This window comes from Marmota marmota, unplaced genomic scaffold (genome assembly GCF_001458135.2).
Source record: "Marmota marmota marmota unplaced genomic scaffold, marMar, whole genome shotgun sequence".
Classification (NCBI taxonomy): domain Eukaryota; kingdom Metazoa; phylum Chordata; class Mammalia; order Rodentia; family Sciuridae; genus Marmota; species Marmota marmota.
The window spans coordinates 32,584,469-32,599,690 of NW_026000005.1; the positions used below are offsets into that span (position 1 = coordinate 32,584,469).

The 15,222-nt window shown below is 34.9% G+C and overlaps 1 protein-coding gene across 1 annotated transcript in view; it reads right to left on the minus strand.

The window, feature by feature from the left end:
* Bard1 (BRCA1 associated RING domain 1) overlaps positions 1-15,222 on the minus strand; it is a 64,442-nt gene that overhangs the window by 30,858 nt on the left and 18,362 nt on the right. The window contains exons 3-5 of the mRNA XM_015480995.2: positions 11,160-12,121; positions 2,766-2,846; positions 1,015-1,187 (exon numbers count right to left, since the gene is read on the minus strand). Coding sequence (XP_015336481.2) covers positions 1,015-1,187; positions 2,766-2,846; positions 11,160-12,121 — 1,216 coding nt within the window. The remainder of the gene's footprint in view (positions 1-1,014; positions 1,188-2,765; positions 2,847-11,159; positions 12,122-15,222) is intronic.

The following is a 15,222-nucleotide window of genomic DNA, read 5'->3' on the forward strand; positions in this document are numbered from 1 at the left end:
TATATATATATATAATATAAAGTAAATGTATATATATATATCCCTTGAGTATGCCCCAACCCCCAACTATCTTATGACTTGTGAAAAGAAATAAAGGAGATTAGACACACTTACTGAAATTAACAGCACTAAGGTATGGTACATTCTTGCATTATTATTTTGTTTTTCAATTATGTTAAATTGTTACCTATAAAATATTACAACTTAGAAGCTTTATATTTTCCAATTCTTATTTTCCTCTGTAAACTGGGTAAACCTGACTTTTGTGTGCTCTTTCAAAACCTATAGAAGCAACTGGGGCACAGAGAGGCAATTCTGACATTTTCATTTCAACTACCTAATTAACTGAAAAGAGTAAAATAATATATAGGGAGACATGAGCCAAGTTACAGATTAAAGATATAAAATCTACATACGGCATTTGCTTGTGATACTCTTGACAATAGCAATTTTAAAATGCAGCCGCCAGCATTCACTAATGTGCCTCTGTGCCCTGACACTGCAAAACAATTTACTCAGAGCCTCATTTGAATAATGTGAAAAATCTAGGAAATAATTCTACTGCACTTGCCTAATATCTGAAATCTTATATATTTTAACTGTTGTTATACTAAATATGCAGAAAAAGGCATGAAGAAATGAAATATTTAAACTAATTCTAATGAATCTGAGAGCACAAAAAAATAATTAAGTCTATAAATTTTTATAAATAAGCATGAATCAATCTACAGAATATAAACACTAAGAGAATTTGCTCATAAAATAAAGTTTCCAAAATGGAAACTATTGGCAACTGTTTCTGAAAAAATATAGCAAATCTCCAGTATGTAAAGTCTCATCAAGAAAAAGAGCACACATGCTGATTTGAAATATGGAACCTAATGGTCACATCTAACTCTACTTTTAGAAAAAAGAGGAAAACATCAACTTGGGTAGAACAGTCTTTGCTTCATCATGTACCTTGATTTGGGAATACAAGTCAATTTAAAAACAATTTTTAAGAGGACTACTTACACCGCATTCCGGGAGGCTCCACAGGACAATAACAACCTGACTATATCCACGTGCCCATTCCTGGCTGCATCATGAAGTGGTGAGTCATTCTGGTAGCCAGTGGTGTTCACCAATGCCTTATGCTGGAGCAGCAATTCCACTACCTTCAGGTGCCCATGGTTGCAGGCTTCGTGCTAATTTAGTTAAAAACAACAACAACAACAAAAGTGGGGGCAGGGGGAAGGATGAGGAAAAGTGAAGGATAATATAATACCACCATACTTAGAGAAATAAATGGAAACCTCAGTCAGTAAACTTATCCTTACCTAAATACTCATAGACTATAGGGTTGATGGAAGAGTAAAAGTCACTGTGAATAAATCATCTTTGTGGTGAGATACGTGGTAATCAAAAATCACGGAAAAGAAGAGCCATGGGTAAAGCACTCTTCTTTGTTGTTGTTGTTGTTTTAAAGATAATGCAGCTTTAAACCAACTATAGCTCCTCAATTGTTCCACAATACTTTTAGAGCACTAAGGAAAAAAGACCTGGTATTTAACAACCAGAGCATGTATAAAATCTGAAATTCTCTAAGGCTGAAGAAAATGCACTGTATCAGGTCAATACTAAATGGCAAACCAGCACACAGACATGTGCACACAGCAGAGTGAATGGCCTAAGAGTTATTTAAAAGACAAGTTCTCTGCTAAAGTTAGAGGTTGTTGGATGGCTGGTGTCAGTGATAACAGAACTAACACAGTAGGCTTTCAAAACAGCTTACTAAATAAATAACAGAACTGCTAACAATGGAATATTCAAAGATATATTACATGCAAATCTTGTTTTATGTCTAATGAGCTGCCAACAATTTCACTATATTGTATTCTCATAAATCTCTGGTATATTGTGCTTTCTTTAGCACGTATCAATTAATAGGCAACACTACATTCAACATGTCTAAGTCTGTAACTAGGAGAAAGGAACTCAAACTAGGCATCAGATCCTTGAAATTACCCACTGACCTTTACTACCATTTGCCTTAGTGGCATTAAAAATAAATAAATAACTTTTCTTTGAAAAGTTTAGCCAGCCTTTGGATTCTAAACAATAAAGTGACTGTGATCCAGACTAAACCCTCCCAGTTTAAGAATTTGCTAAGGAAAAGTCATTATATATACCTTTCAACCTTTTCTGCATCTAGCCTAATGACAGCCTACTAATTTCTGTGCTTAACTTCTTGTTTAAAGGATAAAGAAAAACCCTCATTTGCTGACACTCTATGCTTTCATTCAAATATCATGCTTTTGTCTTAATGTAATGAATGCATATAACAATTGTTTCCAAGTATTTTTACCATTCTTTTTCCAAAGCATTCTTCACATTGCTTTTATAGTAATAACAAGTAAAGACTTAAGACACTTAATTAGGTTCCAGTGACATGCTATGCTATAGAACGAATCCTGATGTTCATTAACTCTATACATTAGTTAAATTCAGCAATGTAATATAACTGGATTCCTAAATTTAAAGGTAGTTAAAAGGCAGCCAATTTCTTGTCTGTCAAAACTGAAAAGTTAAGATGGAAAATAATTATTTTTTATACTTAATGAAAACATAAATTCTTCAGTTTAAAATGAGTATAGAGATGGCAGAGGCTGACATATGGACATCATAAAACTATAAACTTTAAGAACTATGAACATAAAGAGAAGAAGAATAAAAAAAAGTAGATACCCGGCACCAGAAACAAACAAAACAAAATAGAAAACTACCAATGGTGTCCATCCAGCATGGTCTTTAACATTGGGATCACTTCCGTTTTGCAAGAGGTATTCAACAGAAGGAACATCACCCTAGTAGAACAATGAAAAAGAAAAACATATTAAAAAATATCAAAACCTGGGGGTGTAGTTCAATGGTACAGTGACTGCCAAGTATTCAGGAGACCCTGGGTTCAATTCCCCAGTATTGCTGGGAGGGGAAAAAGGTATCAAGAACATAACAGACACTAGGATGGCAATTTGTAAATCAATGGATGTGTAACTGATGTGATTCTGCAATCTGTGTATGGGGTGAAGGTGGGAGTTCATAACCCACTTGAATCAAAGTGTCGAATATGATATGCCAAGAAATTTGTAATGTTTTGAACAACCCACAATAAAAAATTTAAAAGAACATAAGGAAGATATTTAGGGTTTTGGGCTTTTTGTTTTTTTAAAGATTCCATTTTCTTCAAGAAAAAGTTAAGCTTAAATCTTTTCTCTACTATCTATTGCTCAAGAACTAAGAAATATTAGGCTATGCATGTATGAATAGTACCAATATATTGCATTATACTGTCTATCCTTGAATATAGAGTACAAAATTTTTATTAGCAACCCATATTCAAAATTCATCTCAAGATACTATATAAATAATCCTGGCCAAAGACCATCTGATCATGATGAAGTTTTTAAAGTTGTCATTTCATTTGTGCAAAAATCCTTTTTGCGCATACATGAAAATGATATCTGAGTATTATTTAAAACAAACACTATTTATAGCCAAGAAAGGTACTGAGTGAAGCCAATGTTAAACTGCCAAAATCTGTTACTTTATTGGCACTTACTTTATTTATCCTAACACATTAATTTAGTTTATATTCACCTTATTTGCTTAGAGATATTTCATGGCAGAAGCAGTAGCTATTTAAAATGGCAGAAAAGGGATCAGAAGAACATATTCAAAACAACATATGAAATAAACATTCGATGTTTATTCCAGAGTTCAAGATTTAAAATCATCACCCAGTATCAATTAACTGAATTACAGAAAATAAATTTTGACAAATCTATGATATTCCTTACAAAATCTTTCCTACTACACAAAAGGTTTTCAATCCTTATTTCAACACTCTGGAAGTATATGCAATTATTTGATAACATCAGCTCACAGATATATTGGAGAGAAAAGGAAAAAAAGATATAAATAAGAAAAACATTTTTGTAATCAAAGCCTGTTTTTGAAAAAGATGAATAAAATCAAGAATAGGTGAATTAAATTAAGGCACAAGACAAGGAAAACAAATTAAAGGCAGACAATACTAATTCTATCTTTAAGTTATTAAGGTACTTTTCATTGTTAAATGATATTAAAATTAAATCCCTTTCCAATTTTGAACTATCTGTGTCTTATGTATCCTGATCTAACTAAATCCGAATATAGATGAATGGAATTAAGAAGCCGTCTTTTGAAAAAAGTAAATGACATAGCTTGGAAACTATGTTGCCAGCCTCCAATGAACGTGAACCCTGGTAAATAAATTAAGATTGAAAGAATTAATCTCAGGGAATATCTCATCTCACTCTTCTTTCTTTATTTATTTATTTATTTTGTGATGGGGGGAAGGACTGAAAATTGAACCCAAGCCCTCACATATGCTGGGCACACATTCCACCACTCAGCTAAACTAGGCCAAATTTCTACTGTTCCTTTTCCCCAAACTAAGACCTTAATATAATATGCAAAGATATCTGACATCTTCCTTTCTATCTTTTCTTTCTTCCTCCCTCCCTCCTTTTCTTTCTTTCAGTATTGGTCAATTCTTAAAGCCTTCTTAAAAAATCTCTAGTTGGGGGCTGAGAATGTAGCTCAGTGTAGAGTACTTGGCTAGCATGTACAAGATCCTGGGTTCAATCCCTAGTACTACCAGAAACATCTAACTATAAAATAAAAGTTATTGCCTCTTTTTAAAACAATGTCAGGCTTTAGGAAGAAGAATGGCATTTATGCAGTGAGATGAAGATAAAATTCTCTTGAAATTACACCATTTCAGGTCACAGCAAATATAACTAAATCTGTTCGTTTGGGATTAACAGGAGAGGTATAGTTTAACTAAATTCACACACACACACACACACACACACACACAAAGAAATCACTGAATTTATTTTGAAGAAGGCTAAATAAATAAGCTACATATGACAGAAAAAACATATACAATGTTGTGAATTATTTTGTGAAACACTTCTTTAATGGAGATGAAATCTCCTACCCCCAATACTTTTTAAATTTATGTGTGTGTGTGTGTGTGTGTATTTTTTTTTTCTTTTGTGCACCAGGGATTGAACCCAGGGGTGCTCAACCACTGAGACACATCCCCATCCTCCATTATTTTCTATTTTGACACAGGGTCTCACTAAGCTGCGTAACGCCTGGAACCTGCTATCCAACTGCCTTAGCCTAGTGAGTTGCTGGGATAACAGACAACCATGCCCAGCTTAATTTATATTTTTTAAACTGAGACATAAAACATAAAAATTATACTCATTTATGGGGAATGATGCTTTGGTATATGTATACATTATATAATGTTTAAATTTAGATAGACATATCTATCTCCCTATCATTTCTTTATGGTGAAAATTTTAAAAAAATTTTTCCTACCTTTTTGAAATATATAACACTTATTATCATCTTCTATACTCATCCCATTATGCAACAACACACCAGAACTTCTTACTCTTATCTAACTATATTTAGCCAATACCCTTGAAATGAAAGTTTTCCTCTATTGGGTTGATGTGTACAAGTCACTAATCCCCTAAATATAATTAACATTTGATTTTTAAGAATTTTTTGCTTTTTAAAAATTATTTCTATTTTCATATTTTGGCTACTTCTCAAGTACAGAACCTTTAGAAGGTAGCTTAAGGTTTTAAAATAAATTCACACGCATCATGTTTTTATTGTCTTAAATTAAAACAAAATAACGTTAAAGGTTTAACCGACCTAAAAATAAGCATTATATATGTTCCAAACAGATTATCCTAGTTACAAAACCCCCCCACATTTTCCCCAAATCCCTTAGGTTGCAAATTCTGTTCTTCCAGTATAACATGTATTTAGCAACTTTTGTTCTACACCCAAGTCAGTTCCAAATGAAATCAGGAATATCTACCAAGAAATAAATTTGAATTATTTTAAGCAATCCCCTGAACACCGAAGAGATAAACAGCCAGAACCATACACATTCGTTACCTTCAACATGAAAGTATTCACAAAAATACACATGCACACACAAACCCTCCTCAAAAGTTACCTTGCTTTAATTCTACATGGTAATAACAAAAAATATAACCTAAAGAAGTCCAGAAAATATAAACACAAGTGCAGAATGGAAGTAAATATGGAACATTAAAATAGAATAGAAACAGAGTGACATTCTGGAGAATACAGAAATCTCTTTTAAGTCACTATTTTCTTTCATGTCACCTCTTCATATTATTAAAGGTGTCTTCTATTAATATTTCACCCCTTGAAATGTATAACTGATTAGCAAACTCCTTACTTCTTATACCCAATCTGCTTTCTCCTCTCTAGTACTTAAAAGTTTGTCATATTTTCATCTTTCTACTTTATGTAAATTTATAGTCATGCACATAAATAAAATTATGATAATTAGATAGGGTCCAATGTAACTGGATAGGCTTGAACTGATATGAAGTTTCCAGGAAATAAATTAACTTCTACTTCACATTTCTTTAAATTACTTTCTTCTCTAGAAGAATATTTTGAGTAAGAAGCACTCACTCTTATTCCTCATAACTTAGAAGAATAATTGAGGTTTCCTTAAACCACAGCTAAAAAGGGGGCGGGAGGGAAATCAACCAAGCAAAGAATTTACAAAGGCTTATAAGAAATTTAAAACAGATTTGGTATTTTCTTTTTTTTTTTTTTTAAATATTTTTTTTAAAGAGAGAGTGAGAGACAGAGAGAATTTTTTTTTTTTTAATATTTATTTTTTTAGTTTTCAGCGGACACAACATCTTTGTTTGTATGTTGTGCTGAGGATCGAACCTGGGCCGCACGCATGCCAGGCGAGCGCGCTACCGCTTGAGCCACATCCCCAACCCCAGATTTGGTATTTTCAAGTAATACTTTAAAGGCTGAGAATGTGTCCACTGAATTTTTATATGCTAACTTTTCAATGAAAGGAAAAATTCTTCACATATTCTCACATATTGCAGATACGTGCATATTTTAGCAATATAAATTAACTTTCCAAAAATACAAACAAAATTATTTTCCATGTTACAAAGGTAACTCTTCTAAAATATCACTAATAAAGATCTTCATAAAATCAGTAGAGAACATTACAATAAAAATTACTTACCCAGCATAGTTAAACATTTCCACAAAAAGAAACTGGACAGGTAGCTAAAACTTCTCCTTTTAGCAATGAGATGTTGTTTTAAAAATAAAAAAGCCATCTAGGATAGCACTATAAAATGTTAAACACTTCTCTAGCTTCTTAGAATTTACTTAATAATTTCATAAATGATTCTGACTACCTACTCAATATTACAATAAATCACTACTATTATAAAAGCAGACTTGCACATGAATGGTGGGAGACTCACTGGAAGACGTGAATGCTGACTCCAAGGTGTTCCACAAATTAAAATCGTGAACATATCATAAATGCCAGTTTACTTTCATGTCCTTTACTTTCTCATGAAGCTAGTATGCAGGACATATAAAAAAGATGTGACTTATTAGTATAGTGAGTTTCAAAGTCAAACCCTGAAGGAGACACCTCCCTAGGGATTTGCTCAGCTCTACTAAGCAGATCTCCACCAGCTTTGTTATAGTTTAAGCAGACCATGCCTTTAAGTTGCCTTCAAAATATAATCTATTATGTCTGGATCACAAATACATCATGGCATGCCAGCTTTGAGCCATTCTATCTCACTTGTTCAGTGCTGTGGCATGATTTACAAGTAACTATGGCCATGTTAAGAATCTGTGCCAGAGAACCTGGGATGACAGCGATGTTGACTCCAGTACTTACAAATTCCCACGCACTACTGTCATCACCTAATAGAAAATGGAAAATTTTCTTTATATTCTTAGTATTTTATGTTTTACTAAATCAAAAGAATGAACAATATGAGTGTTAATCAATCTCTCATTATGTTTTCAACAGCATTTTAGGTATAAGTGACAGATATTCAAATAGGAACATGGGTTATAATGATATAAGAAGAGGGTTATAGAATTATGGGGGTGGGCAGAGAAGCCAAGTTTTGACTCTCTGATTACTCTAGTTGTCATGCAAATATAATAGGAAAGCAATGCAAGAAATTAGGGAGCTAACTCTGTGGTGTTGTTCCCCAAAATGACTTCATGCTAAACCTCAATACCTGTAAATATATTAGCTTACATAGAAAAGTAACACTGCAATGTGACCTTGAGAAGGGAGATTCATCTGTGCTAGTGGCCCCAATCTAATCAGTCTTTTAAAAGCACAGAACCTTTCCTGGCTACATCAGAAAGAGCATGTAAGGACTCAGCCTGTTATTGCTGGATCTGAAGACAGAGGAAGAATACCACCAACTGAGGAATTTGACAGACTCTAGAACCTGGGAACAGCCTTCAGTTGAAAGCCAGAAACCAAGAACTCTGCAGTTCCTGCCAACTACCCAAATAAGTAAGGGACAGATCATTCACTAAAGCCTCTGGTAACACAACTGACAGACTCATTTTAATCTGATGAAACTGATACCAAATTTCTGACTCAAAGAACTGTAAAAAAATTAATTTGCACTGTTTTAAGTCACTAAAGCTTGTTACACAGAAAGCTAACACAAGTGATCAGAGAAAAAAGACAAAGGGTAATGCCAAACATGATGCCTAGAGATAAGTGGCTTGTGGGACAATCTGACTTTGAGTATAATGTTTAATTGGTTTATATATTATTGTCCATGGCTGCTTTTGCTCTAGAATGGAAGAGTTGATCAGTCATGACATAGACCACATGGCATACAAAGCTGTAAATATTTACTCTACCTCCTTAAGAAAGGGTTTATTAAAATGGGTGCAGTGGAACACACCAGTAATCCCAGCTATTCAGAAACTTTTCAAATTTAAGGCCAGCCTGGGCAACTTAGTGAGACTCTGTCTCAAAATAAAAAATGGCTGACAATGTAGCTCAGTTGTGAACAACCCTGGGCTCAATCCCCAGTCTCTCTCTCTCTCTCTCTCTCTCTCTCTCTCTCTCTCTCTCTCTCACACACACACACACACACACACACACACACAAAGGAAAAACAATGAGGGGGGTGAGGTACCAAAACCTAGCCTAGCCTAGACCCTAGGCTCAGAATACCCTCATTAATAAAGAAAAATTATTTTTAGAATCAGAAGAAAAATTCTCTACTAACCTAAGTGGATGTTTGCCTGGTGGTTTGAAAATTTCCAAAATGCAAAACACAAACTAAAGTAGGTTACATTCATATCTATTGGTAAGAAAAATGAACAAAAAAATACTATTACAGTAACTACTTATGTCTATGAAGCACTGATAACACTGTAACATTAAGATTATGATAGATCATGTGCATAGATATAATATGCATACATATGAAAACAATACCCCACCCCCAAATCCTGATTTTATAAGTCATGCCTCGCAAAAATAAAACCTAAACATAGTAAATGTCAAAAATCTTGAGTTGTCTAAAGAATGAGATCCCTAACATGGTGACTTGCAGGTCCCCTTCACCCAGCCCCTGAAGGGCAACAGTAACAGAGTAGTCTACATTAATATAAAAGTAAAGGGGAAGAAAAACAATTAAGAAATGCTCATTTTGTGCTTTTCCCTTTCTCCACACAAAAATACAGGAACTGCTGGGCATACTCAATGTCCACAGCTTGTTTTTCCCAGATGTTTTATGTTGCCCACCAGCTTCATGTTTAGGAACCTCCAAAGGATTCCTTCTACACCACCCACAGTTCTCTATCCATCTAAAGATTTCATGAATTTTCCACGTGAAGTTACTGAAAGAACATAAGAGCTCTTCTAATTTAGGACTAAGCTCCACACATTATTTTTCCTATCACTTACTTGCAAGAAATCAGAGCAGTCTATAAGACTACTGAGCTTACTATCCCCTTTTATGGGCAGTACTGTGTCAACACAAGTGCACCTCATTCTCAGAAAGCTGTCCAGGTTCCAAAGAATAGCACTGCCATCCCAGGTACTGAGGCAATAATTAGAAAATTAATTTGATGAATGGCTAGTAAAAGAAATGGCTGACTGTGAGGCACAGGTAGCTCCTTTGTGGCAAACTTCCGAAGTTTGTTTTTGTTCTATTTTCTGATACTAGGACTTTAACCCCAAGGTGCTTTACCACTGAGCCACATCCCCAGTACATATTATTTTTTGAGAAAAAGTTTTGTTAAATTGCCCAGGCTGGCCTGGATCCTCCCGCCTCAGCCTCTCAAGTCACTGGGATTAAGTATACATCACCATGCCCACCTATAGAGCCATTTGTGATAGTCAAATGCCCAGGGTCACTTGAAAAATATACATCTTTCAATGTTCCAGATTTTGGCAGGGCCCACAAGGAGCATCAGAGACAGAAGCTTGTCCCCTCTCACACAGCCTCCAGCCCTTTTGCTAGGTAAAAACATCTTGCTAGCAATAACTTAGCTATTGTCTATATTCATAAAGCTTGGGAGGAATGGTTAAACAAGATGATGAAAACAGAAAAAGACAACAGCAAAAGTACTTGGCAAAGCAGAAGCTGCAATATTTGAATACTAGTTTTCTCCTATAATATAAGATCATACTTCCCAGACCCAAGGATCAGTCCCTGTCAACTTCACTTCCCCAGTTCTGAAGAAGTATGGTATCTGCAGTAATATCCTAGTAAACTTAGGATATTTTTCACAAACCCCAAAGAAATTGCCTTAAGGGTGGTCTTTGCTATAGTTTGGGTCTTTGATGTTCCCCAAAGGTCCATGTGTTAGAGGCTTGGTCCCCAGTGAGATAGTATTAGAAGGTGATGAAAACTTTAGAGTAATGGGGCCTAGTGAGCAATCAATCTTTAGGTGACTGGGGGTATGCTCTCAGAGGGGACAGTGAGACCACAGCACCTTCCTCTTCCTCTTTCACTTCCCAGCCATGAGGTGAAAAGCTCTGCTCCACCACACATTCCCACCATGCTATAACACTACAGGCCCAAAGCACTGGGGCTGGTCCTGAACTGAAACCTCCAAAACTGAAAGCCAAAACAAACCTCTCTTTGTAAGATGATTACAGCAGGTATTTGTTATAGAAACAGAAAAAACTGGCTTACACAATTTCACTCCAAGATTGCACTTCAGAGTAACCATCCTACCTTGATAGAAGCAATATGAAGCAAAGTTTCTCCTCTATGGTTTCTTTTCCCAACCATAAAGCTACCAGGCAATAGCTTCATCGCAGAGGGACTCAACATCATTCGTCTGTAACTTGAACTATTCAGTGTAGATGGTGGTGTACATGGTGAAAGGCTAATGGACTCATCTGATGTATTACTGTTTTTCCTCTTCGTCATGTCATCCCCTTTAAGTTTGCTGGGAGGTGGGGAGGAACAGTCAAGCAATGGGATGTTTTCTGAGAGAACTGTTTGCTTAACGAAATCTCCACTGGTGCTTGGAATGCTGCTTTTACATCTCTTAGACATGGAGCCAGACAACCTGCGACAACACCCACGTTTGCCAGGGAGACAGGAGACCAAAGCTGCCGTAGTTGTAAGATCACTGTCAGTGACCTCTTTCTCCTCAGGAGTCACCTCATTCTTCCCCTCAAGGTCTGGAGACTCTATATGCTCAGCCAATGGTAAAAAGACCTCAGTTAAGCTTCCAAAGCTTTCAGATTCTGTTCCAGAGCCACCTGCTAGTAAGTCTATTTCACCATTTATCTGTGGACTAGTGATAACTGATGGTGAGCTACAGAAGGATACCACCCTTTCCTTAAATTCCTCTTTGGAGTCAAGTTCACCAGCTTCTTTTTCCACTTCTAAATTCCATTCTTGGTTGATTTCAGCTAAAGTTTTCTTTTTTTGCTTCTTTGCAGATGTTGTAGAAGCCTTTTTAGCCCTCTTAGGAACAACTACAGGAGGACTTGAAGAAACAAATTCATACATTGAGGCTTGCTGAGTACTATCATCTTTTACTTTTTGAGGCTGGGTCTGCACTGAAACTTTACTCACAACATATCTGACCTTCTTGCTTCGAGGACTAAACCACATCTTTATTGAATTCTTCTTGTTTTCCGAATCATTGAATATATTTGTTCTAGATGTATCATCTTTCAAATCTGATAGAAAAAAGAAAAAGATCTGTTATAGAGACTAACCTTTCCCATCTTGAGCTAACAAAGAATTTTGTTTATAGTTCTTCTAAGGTACATACATTTGTATTTGTGTACCTCTTTCTCACTCCTAGACTATGGACTCTTTGCAAGAAGGCAGACGCTCATTCAACAAGCATTTGCTAAATCCTTCTTTGTGGTAGACACCATAGTAGAAACTAGAGGAAAAGCGAGAACTCAACATGGAACTGAAGGGAGACAGAAAAATAAGTGAAATATATAGTATGACAGAGGGCGACAAAAGATATGGAGGGAAATACACTCATAAAATAGAGAAAGAAACAACTGGGTGCGGAAGTGAACACCTGTAATCCCAGAGATGCGGAAGACAGGGGCAAGAGGATCACAGGTTCAAGACCAGCCTCAGCAACTTACCAAGACCCTGTCTCAAATTAATACTTAAAGAAAGGAAGAAAGGGAGGGAAAGAAGGAGGTGGGGGAGGAAAAGGAAAGAAAAGAAAACGAAAGTAAAGAAGAAAAGGACAGATGTAGGATTTAATAAGCAGAAAATAATTAGTGTTTAATATTTAAAAAATTGCAAATCAATCAATATAATTTACTATATCAACAAACTAAAGGAAGATCATGTGACGTTCTCCATAGATACAGAAATAAAAATTTGATAAAATTCAACATAATTCCTTCTTTTTCTTTTGAAGACTTGGTACCAAAAAAAAGCTAAAACTAGACTAATACATGAACTAGTCGTTCCACCTTTGGGTATATATCCACGGGATATCAAATCAGTACAACAAAGAAATGACTATTCACAATAGTTAAGACATAGATTCACCCAAGAAGTGTCTACCCACAGACGAATGGATAAAGAAAGTACAGTATACATACACAATGGAATATCATTCAGTTGTTTTTTTTAAAAAAAGATATGGTTATTTGTAGAAATATGAATGGAACTAGAGAATATTATGTTAAGTGAAATAAGCCAGGTATTTAAAAAAATATGTGTTCTCTTTCACATGAATAACTTTTAAAAAGTTGATTTTATTGAAGTAGAGAGTATAAGAGTGTCACTACGAATTAGTAAGGGTAGAGGTGTAGAGATAGAAAATTGGATAAGGGTATCAAAATACTATTAGGAGGAATATGATCTAATATTCTACAGCACAGTAGGGTGACTACAGCTGACATAAATTTGTGATATATTTCATGAAGAACTAGAAGGGACTGAAAAATTCCTAAAACAAAGAAATGATACAAGTTAAAGAAAATGTACATACAAATTATCCTGATTGGAAAATTATACATTGTATACACATATTGAGTCATCACACAGTTCCACCAAAATATGTACAATTTTAACAAGTAAAATAATTTTGAATGAAAAAAAAGGAGTAAACCTTAATGTAAACTATACACTAGTTGAGAATAATGAGTCAACATAGGTTCATCAATTACAGCAACAACACTACTCTAGTGGATGTTGATAATAAGGGAGACTCTGCATGAATGGGGGCAAAGGGGATATAAGAATTCTGCACCTTCTTCTTAGTTTTGCCGTAAACTAACTCTGCTCTACAAAAATAAAGTGTTTAAAAAAATTTTAATAAAAAAGACTCAGCAAATTAGTAATAGAACTTCTTCAACTGCTTCTACAGCATAAAATATATCCTTTCTTTGCATTGGGTTGGAATGAGATCCACAATGCCTCGTAGATTGAAAAAAACCCATTCATTCATTCATTAAATATTTTGAGCATCTACTATATGCCAGACATTATTCTAGGCACTAGGGATATGGTAGAGAAGAGAGGAAATTTTTCCTTCATACACTTTATGGTTCTAATAGAGAATGAAAAGACATAGAAATCTATGTAAAATGACAGGGTTAAAATCTGTAAGTTTAGAGTATTAGGGATAAGTCTCAAAAAATGTGATAAATTTACTGAATAAATTTGTGCCTAAAAGAGTATAGTAAAAGTTTTTCCTATCCAACAAATTGTACAAACCACCCACTTTTCTGATTCTGACAGCCAACTTCCTTTTTGTCTTACTTTGTTTTTGCCTTTGATACAATTCATTTTCTTTAGAAAAAAAAAAAAAATCTCTTGGGGCTGGAGTATAGCTCAGTGGTGGAATGTTTGCCTAGCAAGCACAAGGTGCTGTGTTCAATGAACAGTATCACAAAAACAAACAAACAAACAAAACCCCTCGAATTTCTTTTTTCCTTGAAGTCGCTCTTCCTGCCCCTCCCATCCATATTCACATACATAAAATCAACCCAGGTCAGGCAGCACAGTGGTGAATACAAGGATAATGCCCAGCATATATTGATGAATAAATTATTTGATATCCTCTTCAAAATTGAAAAGTATTTATATAAGAGACATTAGAATTAATTTAAAGGCTGCAGTTGCAACTCAGTGGTAAAGCATATATTTTTAGCAGCATTTGGGATATGCTTTATGTGTCCTATTAAGAATTTTAAAAGGAAATTACTTGACATGTTTTCCTCCTCAGATGTCATTTCTCATTCAAGCCAAGAATTTTGTAAACAAACAAACAAACAAAAAAGAAACTCCTACATTACAGAACCAAAAAGAAAAAAAATTAATAGAACGGAGTTCTAAACATTAGATTCTTTAAGAAAAATGCAAACAGCCACACTTGGTGCACCTCATTCTTAAGGACTAATAGCAGCCACTCTGTGTGGAATGTGCTAAGTAAAATTTTCAAATGGGCTTATTCTTAAGAACTTTCGTTACTTTAAAGACACAAAATAATTTTAATTTTTAAATTTTTTTTTGAGAATAACTCTTTTCAATGTTCTCATTTTTATGGTTTAGATATAAGAGGTATCCACCCAAAGCTCAATGCAAATGTACAACCAGGCAAGGTGGCTCATGCTTGTAATCCCAGAAGGGATTGCAAATTCAAGTCCAGACTCAGCAGTTTAGCAAGGCCCTAAGCAATTTAGGGAGACTTTATCTCAAAAACAAAACAAAACAAAACACCTCAGCAGTTAAGTGCCCCTGGGTTCAATCCCAGTACCAAAAAAAAAAAATTTAAAATTAAATGGGGGGGGGGGGG